General features: G+C 33.4%; 1 protein-coding gene and 1 pseudogene across 1 annotated transcript; one reads left to right on the forward strand and one right to left on the reverse strand.

Moving 5' to 3' along the window:
• Positions 1-2,382: 2,382 nt before the first annotated feature.
• LOC124438517 lies at positions 2,383-3,099 on the forward strand (annotated as a pseudogene).
• A 9,935-nt stretch (positions 3,100-13,034) lies between these two features.
• On the reverse strand, positions 13,035-13,964 carry LOC124437112. The gene has a single exon (XM_046987130.1). It carries the CDS (start codon positions 13,890-13,892, stop codon positions 13,155-13,157), a length of 738 nt encoding a protein of 245 aa, XP_046843086.1. The 5' UTR covers positions 13,893-13,964; the 3' UTR covers positions 13,035-13,154.
• Between the last annotated feature and the right edge of the window lie 1,617 nt (positions 13,965-15,581).

Genomic DNA, 15,581 nt, shown 5'->3' on the forward strand with positions numbered 1-15,581 from the left:
CATTAACCTGTTGATGTCTTCTTTCAGCTCAGTGTACAAAGTATGATTTCCTTACTAAAATTTTAAGAAATTGAAAATTGCATTCTTAAAATTAATCTGTCGAGGACATCGACACAAAACGCAAAGTAATCCCAAATGTTCACTTAATAACGTCATCCGTAAAAACATGTTATTTTGCCTTCATTATGTAAAAACACAACAGGTAATGTTCTCAGGTTTGTCAAATGACAAAGAGCTAATTGAACACAACATCATATTCATATTAAAGAAATTTAGGAAACGCCCACGTATCGTTTACACGACTTCGTAAAAATTTAGGAAGAATAAAGTGAACAAGTGAACTCACAAAATATTGGCATACACAAAATATTTACGCCACTTTCACGATTTCTTCAAAGATACACTAAATTTTACTGTTTGAATATGCACACAGATTGAATAATACTTATTTTTCATTTGCATCCGCTTTGTATCCATTCTATTTTACGTTGTAACTACCACTTACATTATGAATTTTCAAATGAAAAATATTAAGCTGACCGTTAAACTCATTACTAAAGTTGAGACAACTATGCGAGAAGCCAAATTGAGATATGCGGATTTGTGTCGATATGAGTTGTGAAAATACAACAATTAAAAGAAAAAAAGTTATCGTGTTCATATGGAAATGCGGGAAGAGCATTTACCTCTACAAATGGCTGGCATTTTTATAAGAAAACTAGCAATTTCGAGCTAACAATGTCGTATCTGCTGTACATATGCATGATAAAGAAAAAATAATCATACATATTAATTTCCTCATGACCTCTTAAAACTTAACATTAAACAGATTTTGACTGTGTTCGAGTGTCTGTATAAATGTTATTTTCCTTCAGCTGAGTTAGCTAGCTATGTAGGAGCAAGAAAGATACTTTTCATGAAAATAAAAAATTTATAGCTCAAAACGTGAGGAGAGTGTAAGGTAACAAGGGAAATTATGTCCAAAGCACAGCTAGAAATCTTTGCCATTAAATGATTATCGAAGATATTTAAGGGAAATCAAACCAGTGGCATGCATGAAATTTTCATATCAGGACACAATTTAGCTTACGATTTGGAGCATGGAATATTTTAAATCATCTTACCTACTTCAGTGTAAATTTGTTCTTAAATGTTAGATCACATGAAACAAATGTATTTCCACAAAGAAGCTTAAGAACCATGAAAATCATCAATATTTAGCACAGTTTCCATTTATAGCCACCTTGCACTATATTGCGTGAAGAAATTATTGAGGCAAGCTATAACAATTTAATTGACATCGTTCTCCTATTGCAAGTCTCTGTCCTTCATTAACGCTGATAAAATGAATTTAAAACATAAACTCCTGGTACAAATTTTATTTTCATTTTAGTGATGTCAATGTCTCTGCTTTATAGAATTATTTGGTTGGTATTCCAATAGTTTAACAGCTCTTTTTTGAACTATTAGGTTATTTTGGCCATCCACCATGTTAATTACTATTTTTAAAACAATTTTTAAATTCGTCATCACGAGATAGCATCTATTTTACTAAGTTCTCTTAATTAAGAAGGTTTTGGAAAAGTATTCTTCTTTTATTTAATTTTTGACAAATAAAATGTACATCTACTACTATATCAAATTGGCTAATGTCATATTGTTTCATAAATCGTACAGTCCTCTTCAAATAGCACATACAGTAAATAAGGAGAATTTAAGTTAGTTAACTTACGACAAACTGTACCAATATTTTACTAACTGGAGAAATAGCTGAGAACATGTGAAGGTTTTTATCTTTTCTAACAAAATCAAGTGCAAAAGGACTTTAAAAAAATATAAAGCATTTCACTTAAACAATCAAAGTTCTATTTTTCTCTATTTATTATGCAATGTACATTGGATATTTGATACTACATGTAAATATTTGGTAAATGTAGATATTAAGTATGGTTTTTGTTTGTAAGAAAAACTAATCATTTCTTACCATTCTAGATTTTGAAATACAAAAAAATCTTTTAAAAAATATCTAGCTATAAAACATGAGTAAACTGAACTGAAAAGAAAATAATGAAATATAATGTTTCTGTACGTCTGTTTTGTCTCAAATTAATGATATGCTTAAGCAAGACACTCTATGCTAGTCTTTAGCAAACTGCTCTTACAAATGTTTTTTAAACTCATTCGGTTTTTATGAACTTTATCATATTAAGCAATACTAACAGCTGTAACAAATAAATAAGCATTGCAAGTCAGTTATTAAACATGTTTTCATTTGTGTTCTATCTTTTTCTTCTTCAAGCGATTATCGTTGAGACAAAGAGTATGAAGTCTTCACAAGTTGCCTCACAAAGTTGTCTGGATTACTTTAAAAAAGGTTACTAATCTGATGGTTTCTACAAAATTCGTGATTTCAGTGGAAACAGGATCATTACAGTCTACTGTGACTTAACCTCGGAGCCTGGATCAGCCTGGACCTTGGTAAGTTCATTTGCATTCAAAAACAGGGCGCTCGAAAAATTTCAGAGGAAAGGCTTACAACAAGACGCTCCAGTAAACGAGCATTCACCCAACTGGGAAATATATCGTATGAGAAAATCTCAGATGAGTTATCTGAAATCAGAGTCGACCCACTGGAGAGCAACATGCAGTTATCAGAAGAACAAAGTCGATTATAGAGATTATGTCAGAGCTATGTTTTCTGATTTTGACGTCACGACTTTAGCTGGCCATGGTATTTGCAAGAAAGTAGAGTTTGTAAACATCCGTGGTCATCAATGTGCTCAATGTACGTCAAAATGGTGGCAATGAAATACATTCATGGCACACATCGATAGCACGTCTTCAGGTTGTCAACTTGACGCTCGAACTGGTTCTGTAAGTTCTGAAGATAACTTTGGCTACTATGGTGATGTTAACAAGAAATTTCGTTGCACTGCAAGCAGGCTTTCGACTACCAACTGGTGGTTTGGTGGATACATAGCTGTTTAAAAACTAGAAATATTTTGCTATTTAGTGAATACCGTTGATATTGAAAATCGTAGTAATCGTAACGTAGTGGAAATCGTAAAGTAAAGTAACGCATTTATTAACAGTTTTCGTCCATATTATTTTTTGTTTAACAAATTTGTGAAAATCAATAAAACTTCAAGTCACTCAAACTTCTTCAAGAACAAACGTTTCTCAAAAATTTGCATGAAGACCTTTGTCATTCAAGCTAGCCATCTTCCACATATGCCTTAGCAAATATTTCAAAATTTTTTCAGCACATTACTAAAAATTTTCGGGAGAATGATCATGTTAGGGTACATAATGATGTCAGTGCTGAACGTGCCTAAAACAATCTAAAGTATTAAATAGATCAAATAATGGATACTCGGCTTTTCAATTTGTAAAATTATCTCTTGCTCTGTATTAAATAACTGTTATAATGGGCGTATCAGAGGGGGCAGAAGTTAAGTTCTCGCGCATGTGCGCATGCATGAAAACCTTTGGCACCATACTCACCCTTACCTCAACCCTAAATTCAAAAACACTCCATACTGTTGGGCAAACAAGCGGGAAACATTCGCTGGATTATGAATTTCTGTAACATTTCCGTTTCAAAATTACCCGATGTGTCCCTAACCCCTTCAAATTAAGCAATGTTTTCGGTTCAATTTTGCGTGTTTCTAGTCTTATAAATGACACGGATTGTTTCCAAAATTTCTCTGAATATCTTTTAGACTTTGCAGTGTTTCAAGTGATTTTTTTTTATAAGTAGAAGTAAATATGGAATGTCGTAAAGACAGAATAATATTATCAGGCGTGTCCGTAAATGACAAAATACTATAATGAGATTACATAATAATATTTTCAAACATCTCTCATATTCTAAATTCTAATCAGTTATTTTAATGATCTAAGTTTGTATCTATGATGACTAAAGACATTGAGGAATCTTATTATTCCCTCCCATCCTCTCCCCAACAAAACCCATGCAATTAAACTGACAGGAATTAACATCAAATCAAATAAATAGTATATAAATATTTCAATAAATCTTTCGTTGTTTGAGAGACGCTGAAATGTACTTTTGCAAGATAATTTCACTTTACCTATACCTTATGTAAAAATGAGTTGATGGCAACAGGTTGATAATGTGTGAAAAGATTAAAACTGCAACTTTTAAGATTTTTGTAAGACATAATCAAGGACATAAAGACCAAAATCAAGCATCACAATGGTCTTATGAAGTTTGGTTTGATTTGAATCACTTATGAAACTGACAGAATAATTTAAAAAAATTTCATATTACTTTACTTACATGACGTAACCCTTTTTCTGTATCACTATTTTTCCATTTTTCCCCAGCATATGCGTGGGCTGTCCGCATAAATTAGCTTAGTCCTTCAATGCGGTTTTACATCTACCATTGGAACCTTCTTAGAAGAGAACGCAAAATCTGTAAAAAATGACGATTAAAACAAGTTTAACATAAATATACATCAATGTTAAGCTCCATGAGATCATCGATTTTTGCAAAATTTTAACAGAGGCTGTTTTCCAATGAAGCTCAAATACTCTCAATGCATTTGCTATGGTACAGTACTTCAAATGATTCAAATGATAGAGCTGTTTACTAATAGTTTTTAAACAGAAATCATACTTTTTGTCACAGCTTTAAAACACTTAATGTATACTTATGTATACTCTACAGTGCTAATACCGTAGAAGACTTCGTGAAGGTCTCCACTGGCTCTGAAATTATCAGATGCCTGCATATTCTCCCATTATATTTTGGACTTGTTTTTTATTTCATCATACAGATTGCTCAATCATGTCTTACTCCCGTGCACCGAGAACAAGAAATTCAAAATCTTGGTGGGGTGGGAGACAAATTTCTCAACTGAACGCCAGCATTGTCTTTGATATTAATTTGAAAGATGTCGAAACATTAATTTTTCAGACTAACGATCGAGTTCCTTTGCAAAGCAAACATTAAAGTCATCACGTCAAAACACATTAATGTACCCAACCCACTCAATGACCGTGAAGACAACAAATCACTCATTTAATAAATTATGACAGAAATTTAAATAGTAGAATTAAAACTCGCAAGGTGGTTCGTCACCGTCAACTGTACAAAATAACAAACTTTTATTTGTATCACAAATAACAGACAATAAGTACTCAACCATCAGGTCATCATAACTACTCTGCCGCTATAAGCCAATTAATGATTGCCTATATATCTATATAGGCTTTTCCAAGTTTTTCAATGCAAAAATGAAAGGTGGTACGTATCTTCATTGAGAACTTTAGCTTACTAAATAATTTCATAATTACTTATATGACTTTTATTACACTTTACTATAACAGCTCAAAGACCCAAGAAATATTGGACCGACTGTTTTTGTACAGACCGAGGTGTGGGGTCATGTCATATATAAATAGTTTGCAAGAACTGCCATTCGCCATTCTTCGATTTAATTAAAAGCCATAATAAAGTTTGAAGACAACACTGTTTGATTCTCAAAATTGAGACACCACACAGCTTTTTCTATAATACCGCTAGTGTATAAAGTAAATAAAGTAATCGACTTATTATGAAGATAAAGATGCTAAGAGTTATGAAATCATATTGGGCTTTAATTTGATATTTGCCATTTTATACAGAGTTGATCTACAAAATATTTGGCAAGAATGAGATGTTGAGACATATGAAATTATGTCAATTAATTCTATACATTTTTAAAACCTTAAACATTACCAGTATCTTTGCCTATTCTGTCTATTCATAATCAAAACAAGATTACAATGTGTCAAGGAGAATCTTTGTGAAGTTAACAACAGGGTATACACTGCATTGACGTGTACATGTCTTCCTTCAGCTGATTGTACAAAGAAGCCTTTGTTTTTCAATGCAAGGAGAAGCAAATAAAGATAAAAAAGTGTAAAAACCAAAGCTGCTGATAAGCATTAGAAAATCAGAAAATCAATAGTTGCAAGCCACCACAGTTTTTTCCAAAATGTTTCGGGTGCCATGCCCTTCGTAGCCAATCACAGAGCATTAAGCCCACAACATAACTACGTAATCAGAGATTTTTTAGCCAAATGATCTTTCTGAATTTACAATTTTATACATTTAAATCTACTGCATAAAAATAAAAACCATTTTTGATTTGGTTTAGCAAAAGTAGTCTCATTTATTAGTGCTGTTTTGATTATGCACAATCACTTTAAAGTTAACAACGCTGTGGTTAGTTTGTGTTGACTTGGCAATATTCAGTAACATTTGATACAAGGCAAAGCAAAAATTTAATTATTATTTTTATCAATTACGATGAAATAAGCATATCTTTATGCAAAACTTTTTGAACACAGCAGGGAATACATTGTCCTTTAGTGTCGATAAGTGATCTTCCTTCAGCTGAGAGTGTGAAAAATGTAGAAATGTCGCCATATACCGACACACGCCACATTCGAATATTCAAAAGTCAAAATTTGAGGATTTAGTCTATTAGGAGAATGTGAATATGTAGTAGTTAAGTTGAGTTAACTCTGTATGATCATGATTCATGATGTATGAAGTATTTGCATGCAGGGAATCAACCAGTGCCAATTGTCTTTCTGAAAGGAGCAGCACTCAATACAACTTACAGTTTACAACACGGGTTAAGTGTATTGATTTTATATACTTTATGAGTGCTGCAGGTTCCTATTTGTTATATTGTACTAACAATAACCATAGACGTTCAATTACCCGAACATCAAATCATACAGTTTTCTTTCAGTGTTTGGTATTGTTTCCTACTAAAATAGTCGTTCTCCTCTTTTCTCCTTCATTCGATGTTGGCAAACGATTTTGAAGGATGATATAACAAGTATGATTCAAAATATGTTTTCAACATAGGCAAGGGGTGGGGGAAAAATAATCGCTAAAATCGTAATTCTCTCATTCTTTTTAATGTTATTGTTAATTTTTAAGTAAACGTGCAAGTCCATATTTAATGCTTTATGTATTTTTACTTATCCTTGAAAATCATATTACTGATAGATAACTTTAAACCTTTGCTAAGAATCCAAATATCACTTGCGGTTTCAAAACTGTATGTTAACTAAGTTGAATGTAATTATAATGGTTATCTCACTGATTCAATGTACAAGTGTGGCGTGTAAATAGAAATGAAATATTAATTATTTAATTTACAATCTCTGTATGAGCTCTCAGTAGAATCGTGCTGTTTCTGCACGTGTGTTCTTGCCATGCAAACGTTTCATTGCTCACTGACTAAAGAAACAGTCAAAAGAAACAATTGTTGATAATCTGTAATTATAATTTGCTGAATTCAACTTCCTATAATCTGATATGTAATACGAGAACATTAAGATAAATGTGAAATATCTTCAACTAATAAAACAAAGCCGAGGCGTCTGACAGAAATTATTTTGTAGTTCCAGTTTTTCACCAAAAAAAGTTAAAAGCAAAAAATCTAATTATAGATGCTTAAAACATACCAGAAGTTTCTAAATTTAAATGTTCCTTTGTCTTTTGTGATTAAAAATAATGTGTCTGCGTAAGACACTAATCAGCTTAATTGTCTCAGCATCTTACTCAATTCAAACCATATAAAAACTCGATACTTCTAAACATGCTACATTATTTTAATAGACGCTAACAACAGTAGAAGAGAAAACATTAAATACTTCAGTCAATCAATAAAAATGTTTTCTTTTCTTTTTTGTCTTATTCTTCTTCAAACGATTGTTGTTGATGCAAAGACTATGGAGTTACACTAATCAACACGAGTCATTGCACAAAGTTGTCTGGATTACCTTAAAAAAGGCTACAAATCTGATGGTTTCTACAAAATCCGCGATTTTAACGCAAACAGGATCATTACAGTCTATTGTGACTTGACGTCGGAACCTGGATCAGCCTGGACGTTGGTCATGTCGTTTGCATTGAAGAATAGACTGCTAGAACAATTTCAGAGGAAAGGCTTACAACAAGACTCTCCGGTAAATGAGAATTCACCTAACTGGGAGATTTATCGTATGAGCAGGTCTCAAATGAATTATCTGAAATCACAGTCAACCCACTGGAGAGCAACATGCAGTTATCCAACAAACAAAGTTGATTATAAAGATTATGTGAGAGTAAAGTTTTCAGACTTCGATGTTATGACTTTTGCTGGCAGTGGTATTTGTAAGAAAGTAGAGTTTGTAAACATTCGTGGTCATCAATGTGCTCAATGTACGTCAAAATGGTGGCAACAAAATAGCTATATGTCGCATTTAGACAGCAGTCTTTCAGGTTGTCAGTTTGATGCTCGCACCAGTTCTGTGTATTCCGAAGTGTATGACCTTAGTCTTGTTAATCTTTTGCCATTATCAGTATCGGCCTCATGTTTAGATTCCGGCTTAAAGAATGAGGATTTAATTAAGCAAGAAGCTATTTTAAATTGTTATGACGGTACCTGGTCACCTTTCTTGTGTATTCTGGGCTTATCATCAGTTATTGGTAATGAAATATTTACTTATTATCCAGATTGTGGGGACATAAGACCCAAATTACTTTTTGATAGACATGTAAACCCTCGCTTGGCAAATGAAGCAATTGTGAAGGATGTTGCTGTTCACATATTATTCTGCTATGAAGGCAAGGTTAAGTCTGGCGAGAGCTTTTTGCCAAACCATTATGTTCCTCTTCCTCGTCATGATGGCAAAGAGAGTGATGGCAAAATGAGTTTTCATGGTTTGAATGGTTTGCATGCTTCTACTTTTCCAGTTTATTCTGCCTTCAAATCTAACATGTCTGGTAAAACAAAAGGCATTAATGTTATTATTGATTCTAAGGTTAAGAAAGAAGTTGAAGGTAACCGGGCTAAATTAAGTTCAATTACCGATACGGTCTTAACATGTGGTCGTTTGGGCTTAGCCTTTAGAGGTCATCGTGATGATGGGCACTATCATCCTGAAACTGGTAATTTTTCTGCAGGTGGTGTTGGGAATTTTGTTGAACTTCTTAATTTTAGAGTGTGTGCTGGGGACAAGGTGTTAGAGGACCATCTGAATTCATGTGGTAGGAATCAGACGTATATTTCTAAAACTTCCCAGAACAAGCTTATTAAATGCTGTGGTGAAGTAATAACAGATAAAATCATTTCTGACTTAAAAGCAAGCAGGTTCTACTCTGTAATTGCTGATGAGACTCGAGACATCTCAAATACTGAACAGATGTCTCTTGTTTTGCGTTTTATCGACCAAAATATGGATATTAGGGAGGAGTTTGTTGGATTTCTTCCTTGTAAATGGGGCTTAAAAGGTGAGCAGCTTGCTAAGGTTGTTCTTGATGCTTTAGGCAACCTTGGTCTTTCTATTGCTGATTGTAGAGGACAGGGATATGATGGGGCAGGTGCTGTTGCTGGTCATATTAATGGGATGGCTGCTCATTTGCGTCGTTTGAATGATAAGGCTCTTTTTACCCATTGCTACAGCCACAGATTAAATTTAGCGATTTGTGAGTCTATTAATATAATGGATGTAAAATCGATGCTCAATAGAGTTAAAAAAGTTTCTGATTTTTTTAATATTTCCCCTACACGACAAATACCTTTAGAAAAGAATATTGACCTTCATAGTTCTTTATCAGCCGGTAGGAAAAATAAATTAATAGATGTGTGTCGAACTAGGTGGGTTGAGAGAATCGACGGCTTAGATACTTTCCAGCAGCTTCTTATTCCTGTTTTTAAAACGTTGAGAGAAATGAAGAAAAATGTAGATAAAGATCACAGTCTCAATGTTTCTTCGGATGCCTCTGAACTTCTTGATCTTTTGGAAAAGTTTGATTTTGTTGTTGCCCTGGTTATTTGTAGAAATGTGTTTGATTCTACAATTGGTGTTACTCAGCTTCTTCAAGGGAAGAGTATTGACATTATGGATGGTTTACATCTTATTACATCGTTGAAAACTTTTGTTGTTAATGTTAGGAATTCCATTGATAAGTATCACGATACATGGTATGAAGAGTCTCGCACTGGCTCGAGAATTAGATATTGATGAAGCAAAGCCAAGGACAGTGGGAAGACAGACAACACGAGCTAATGTCCCTATAAAACTACATCTGAGTACTATAAAAGAATTTTTCTATTCCACTTGTTGACCACCTAAACTCTGCGTTGAAAGCTCGTTTCAATACTGATAGCGTTAATGTGTACAATGGGCTTAGCATTGTACCATATAAAATGATTTCTCTTCTTAACAATGGCATGAATTGGAAAGAAAAATTGAAAGTTGTTTCCAATTTTTATCACGATGACCTACCCATTCCATTGGCCTTATACTCAGAGATTTTGCTTTGGGAAACTTATTGGGTTGATTACGAAGGAACCATTCCAGACTCAATTTCAGCAACTTTAAAAGCTTTAAAATTTGAAGGCTTTGAAAACATCAAAATTATTCTTCGTATTCTTGGAACCCTTACTATCACATCTTGCGAATGCGAACGCTCTTTCTCAGTTTTGCGCGAACTGAAAAATTATAAGCGAAGTACGATGGTTTCAGAGCGTCTAAACGGTTTGGCCATGATGAGAGTTCATCAAGAAATTGTGCCCGAAACGTCAGAAGTTATCGACAGATTTGCTATGAATAACACAAGATTAAAGTTCGTCTAGTCATTATTAACAACAATCAAACATCAAACATGAAAACAAGAAACTTAAAATAATAGCATCATTAAGGCAAAGTTTCGCAACCATTTAACTAAATGGCAGTCAAGTTGACTGTCCATGTCTGGCTGCTTTTTAGAAGCATGCCTAGGCATGCTGATGAGCTCTGATATTGAGCGAAACAGTCAGAATTATTGATTGTATTAAGTGCTTCTTTAATCCGAAATCCTTGTTTTGCCACTGCTTCTTTTAAGCGCCGCCCCCTGTTACCGCGCTGCTCTTACGATCAAAAAAAGTTACAGCGCTACGGCGCTAAAACGAGCACTCATAGTAATGCTACTTTGAGGGAGGTAAACGATTGGCCTGTATCCGCCACTGATTAACAATCAATACTTTGTAGAAAGTAGACACAAAGTAAACAAAACATCCAATCATTTCTACGTTTCAAATTTCAACGACTACGCCTAAGTCATCTTCAGTGATAAAAGTTAACATTTCTTTGCAGAATGTTTGTTTTTATGGAAGTATCTATAACTGTTATACGTCATGCTTCTATTCTCAGTGAATGCAGAGGCAGCATCAAGAATTTCCCGACATAGGAGCTACCTAAGGTCTGCCACAGGGGGACTGACTTACTTGGCTCATTTGACCACGCAAAAATTTGTTGCTTTAAAACTATCAATCTCTGCTTAAAGGATATCAGTAAAACATAGTTGGTTTGGGAAATAATAATTTACATCTATAAAATTTATCAACATGGTATACATGAAGTAATAGATTATCTGTTAGCACGTTAGACGTACGAGGTGGGGAGTAAGGGTTTGCAACTGTCCCTTAAATTTTAAAAACTTTGCAAAACTTGGAGAAAATAGTCGAGAAAAATTGTGCATAAAGTCATGTATTTCTTAATAAAACTAAATATGACTTATAGATGTGTAAATCTACAAAAGGTTTCTGTGAAGTACGGTGTTGGTTGTCCTTTATTTTCCCTTACAAATTGGTAAACATTAGTTTACACGACCAATTGATAATACAAAATCTGCATGGGATTAAAAATTACTACAATGGCTTTTAGATCGGTTTGAAATTCGGGCAAGTAAACCATTACCCTCTCAAAACCTAAATCTCCCGTACGCCTATGGTTGTTAGGGCCGTAATTATTATTACCATTTTTAGAACAGGAATGTTACTTGTTAAATTGTTGAGTGGCATAAAAAGCTATATATTCCTTGATTATGTAAACTAAAAATTATAATGGAATAAAATATTTTAAAACTGATCATTTTTTTTTAAATTGAAACTTTTGAATTCATTGTTTTCCAAATTCGGCGAAATGCATAACAGCAAAATTTCTGATAAATTAGGAAAAATCTTCAGGTAAATATTTGCTTCAGCCCCCTCCCCCCCCAAAAAAAGTTGAAGGTTTTGCGACGTTTCTGTTTACAAATACTGCATGAAAACCTAGTTCTAAAAAACAAACCTGTAATAACCATTATTGCAGTTATGTTTTGTAGCTTTAATTGTGTTTACCTCGAGCTTTAAACTCAGGAACAATAAATATAGATATAACAAGACGGTAAAAAGCAAATATTTTGTTCCGCTCTACATGCGTTACCGAAACTGGATTATATATTCTGGAACCATAAACGTATAAATATGTTTCATATTTATTTTACTCTTAAAAGAAATCGCTTAAAACACTGCAAAGTCTAAATTAACTTATTGAGAGCAAATTTGGAACAATCTATGTCATATACAAGACTACAAACACTCAAAATTGATCCGTAACCCAAATCCTAACCCTTAATTAAATGGTGGGTGATTGGATTAGGGATCAATTCCGCGTAATATTAAAATCGGAAATATTACTGCAATTACAATGTCAGCAATTATTTCCCGTTTGTCTGCCTCTGGGAGGGGAGTTAAAGTTAGGATTGGGGTAAGGGTAAGTATAGTACTTGCATAGATTCGGTGCCAAATGTTTTTATGCAGATGTGAGAGTCAGTTTCCATGCCCGTCTAACATACCCATTATTGCAGATATATGTAATAAATAGCAATAGGATAGCTTATTAAAGACCGAGTATCCTTGGCAACGTGCTATTTCATTTGATCATTTGTATTCTAGCACCTGTCAGCTCTGAAAATGCGTAATTATTTGGCGTAACTTGATAATCCAGCTAAAAATTTAAAGTGATTTGTTGAAAATATTTTGAAATAAATTTTTTAAAACAATTAGGTTGCTTGGGTGCTAAAAGATTTTGTGTTAAATGTTTCAGGAACTTTTCTTCTTATAGAACTCTTAAGGACTTTAAGTTTTATTACTTTTTATATAATAACAATAATATGACGTCATACCCGTGTATCTACAACTATAAAGACAACGTTTAGATGTAATCTATTTTTTAATCACCCAACAGATACACAAAACTGTTAAAGTACGCGTTTATTTTACTTTACTACGATATCAAAGGTATTCATTGGATGGCTAAAATGTTTCTCGAAATTAAATTGTCATGTAAACACCAAACCACCAGTTGGTTGTCGAAAGCCTGCTTGCAGTGCAACGAAATTTCTTGTTAACATGACTATAGTAGCCAAAGTTATCTTCAGAACCAAAAGAACCAGTGCGAGCGTCAAATTTACAACCTGAAGACGGACTATCGATATGTGCCATGTATGTATTTAATACTTGATACCATTTCGACGTACATTTTGCACATTGATGACCACGGATGTTTACAAGCTCTACTTTCTTGCAAATGCCATAGCCAGCAAAAGTCATGACGTCAAAATCAGAAAACTTTGCTCTCACATAATCTCTATAATCGACTTTGTTCTTTGGATAACTGCATGTTGCTCTCCAGTGGGTCGACTGTGATTTCAGATAATTCATTTGATAGTGGCTCATACGATAAATCTCCCAGTTAGGTGAATTCTCATTTACCGGAGCGTCTTGTTGTAAGCCTTTCTTTTTAAACTGTTCGACTTGTCTATTTTTAAATGCAAACGACATGACCAAAGTCCAGGCTGATCCAGGCTCCGAGGTCAAGTCACAATAGACTGTAATGATCCTGTTTGCGTTGAAATCGCGGATTTTGTAGAAACCATCAGATTTGTAGCCTTTTTTAAGGTAATCCAGACAACTTTGTGCAATGACTCGCGTTGATGAGTGTAACTCCATAGTCTTTGCATCAATGACTATCGTTTGAAGAAGAATAAGACAAAAAACGAAAGAAAACATTTTTATTGATTGATTTAAGTATTTAATTTTTCTCTTCTACTGTTGTTAGTGTTCATTAAAATGATGTAGCATGTTTAGAAGTATCGAGTTTATAAATGGATTGAATTGAGTAAGATGCTGAGACAATTAAGCTGATTTAGTGTCTTACGCAAACACATTCTTTTTAAACACAAAAGACAAAGGCATACTTAAGTCTTGCAACTTCTTACATGTAAGTTCTAATCATTTATGTATTTAGATTTTTGCTTTTAACTTTTTTGATGAAAAACTGGAGTGACAAAGTAGTTTGTGTCACACTTGGCTTTTAACAGATAAAGATGCTGCACATTTATATTATTGTGGTCGTATTACAGTGAAATAGCATATAGAGAGCCTGCTCTTTGTTATAGATTGTTTATTCATTATTTTCTTGTTTTTTTCCACAAGAAGTGAACAACGAAATATTTGCATGGCAAGAATATACATGCAGACACAGCACGCTATTGTTGAGAACTCATACAGAGGTGCTAAATTAGATAATATTTCATTTCAATTCATTTCGAGTGTATACAAATCAGTTATACTTGTGGATTCATTGAGATAACCATGATAATTATATATATTTTAATTAACGTAGAGTTTTAAATTTGTGAATTTTATTTTAGATTGGTGGCAAAGGTTTTCTAATAATACAAGTATTATGACATAGAGAATACACTTACCCCAAATTGCAAATCGTAAGTTGCGTTGAAGTCTTCATGTGAATGAAAAAAATGTCGAAAAAAATGTCAATTTTTGGCAATATTGGCACTTGCATGAGTTCCAGAAATTACATTATACACAATCATAGAGATTTCAAAAGCTAAAGGGTTATATTTTCTCAATACTTATTCTTATAATTTCACTTTTTCAAATTTTCGAAAGTGGCGTGTATGACGAAATCTATACATCCTGCTTACACTCAGCTGAAGGGCGATATCATATGTACAGAAAAGAACAATGTTTTCTCTGTTGTGTTCAAAAATCGTGCGTGAAGATATCCTTATTTCATTTTAATTATGTATTTTCATGAGCATGCAACAGATCACGGACAAATGCGTTCCTTTGATATAGTTTCACACATAAGATCTGTAGCAAGCAAAGAATTGATGGAAACATCTATTTTGGTATTTATCTTAAAAATCTTATTCGCCACAGTTGTTGCTATACATTACACTACAGTCTCGACATCATGTTAAATCAGATCTCTCTCTCTCTCTCTCTCGAACCTTTTTTAAAATTGTAAATAATTTAACGATTTAAAAAGAATAACAAGTGAATACAATGAATATTATTTGTTTGACTAAATTTTTTGCGCTTGTATGTTAGAGGAGTTAAACAGGAAATATTACCACACTATACCGATGAGAATTAATTGCACTATTGCTAAATAGTTTCAACCTACATAGGTTGTACGTATATGACTGAGAACGTGCCACTATAACAACAAATGATTTTTTCAAATTTTAATGAATATTGCCAAGTCAACATAAAAGAACATAGGCAATGTAGCTGCATTCACTACAAAGGGATTGTGGATAATTAAAAAAGCAGTAATATTCTTTAAAGACAACTTTATCTCAACCAAAGAAAATAAGGCCTGTTTCAAACGTCGAATTTTGCATGTGTCAAATTCAATTAGCAATTAAATTCGACCGAAATGTAAAACTT

This window comes from Xenia sp. Carnegie-2017, unplaced genomic scaffold (assembly GCF_021976095.1).
Source record: "Xenia sp. Carnegie-2017 unplaced genomic scaffold, XeniaSp_v1 HiC_scaffold_1, whole genome shotgun sequence".
Classification (NCBI taxonomy): Eukaryota; Metazoa; Cnidaria; class Anthozoa; order Malacalcyonacea; family Xeniidae; genus Xenia; species Xenia sp. Carnegie-2017.

Coding starts and splice junctions, on each gene's coding strand:
- LOC124437112 (XM_046987130.1), bottom strand. CDS start 13,892: ATGTTTTCTTTCGTTTTTTGTCTTATTCTTCTTCAAACGATAGTCATT.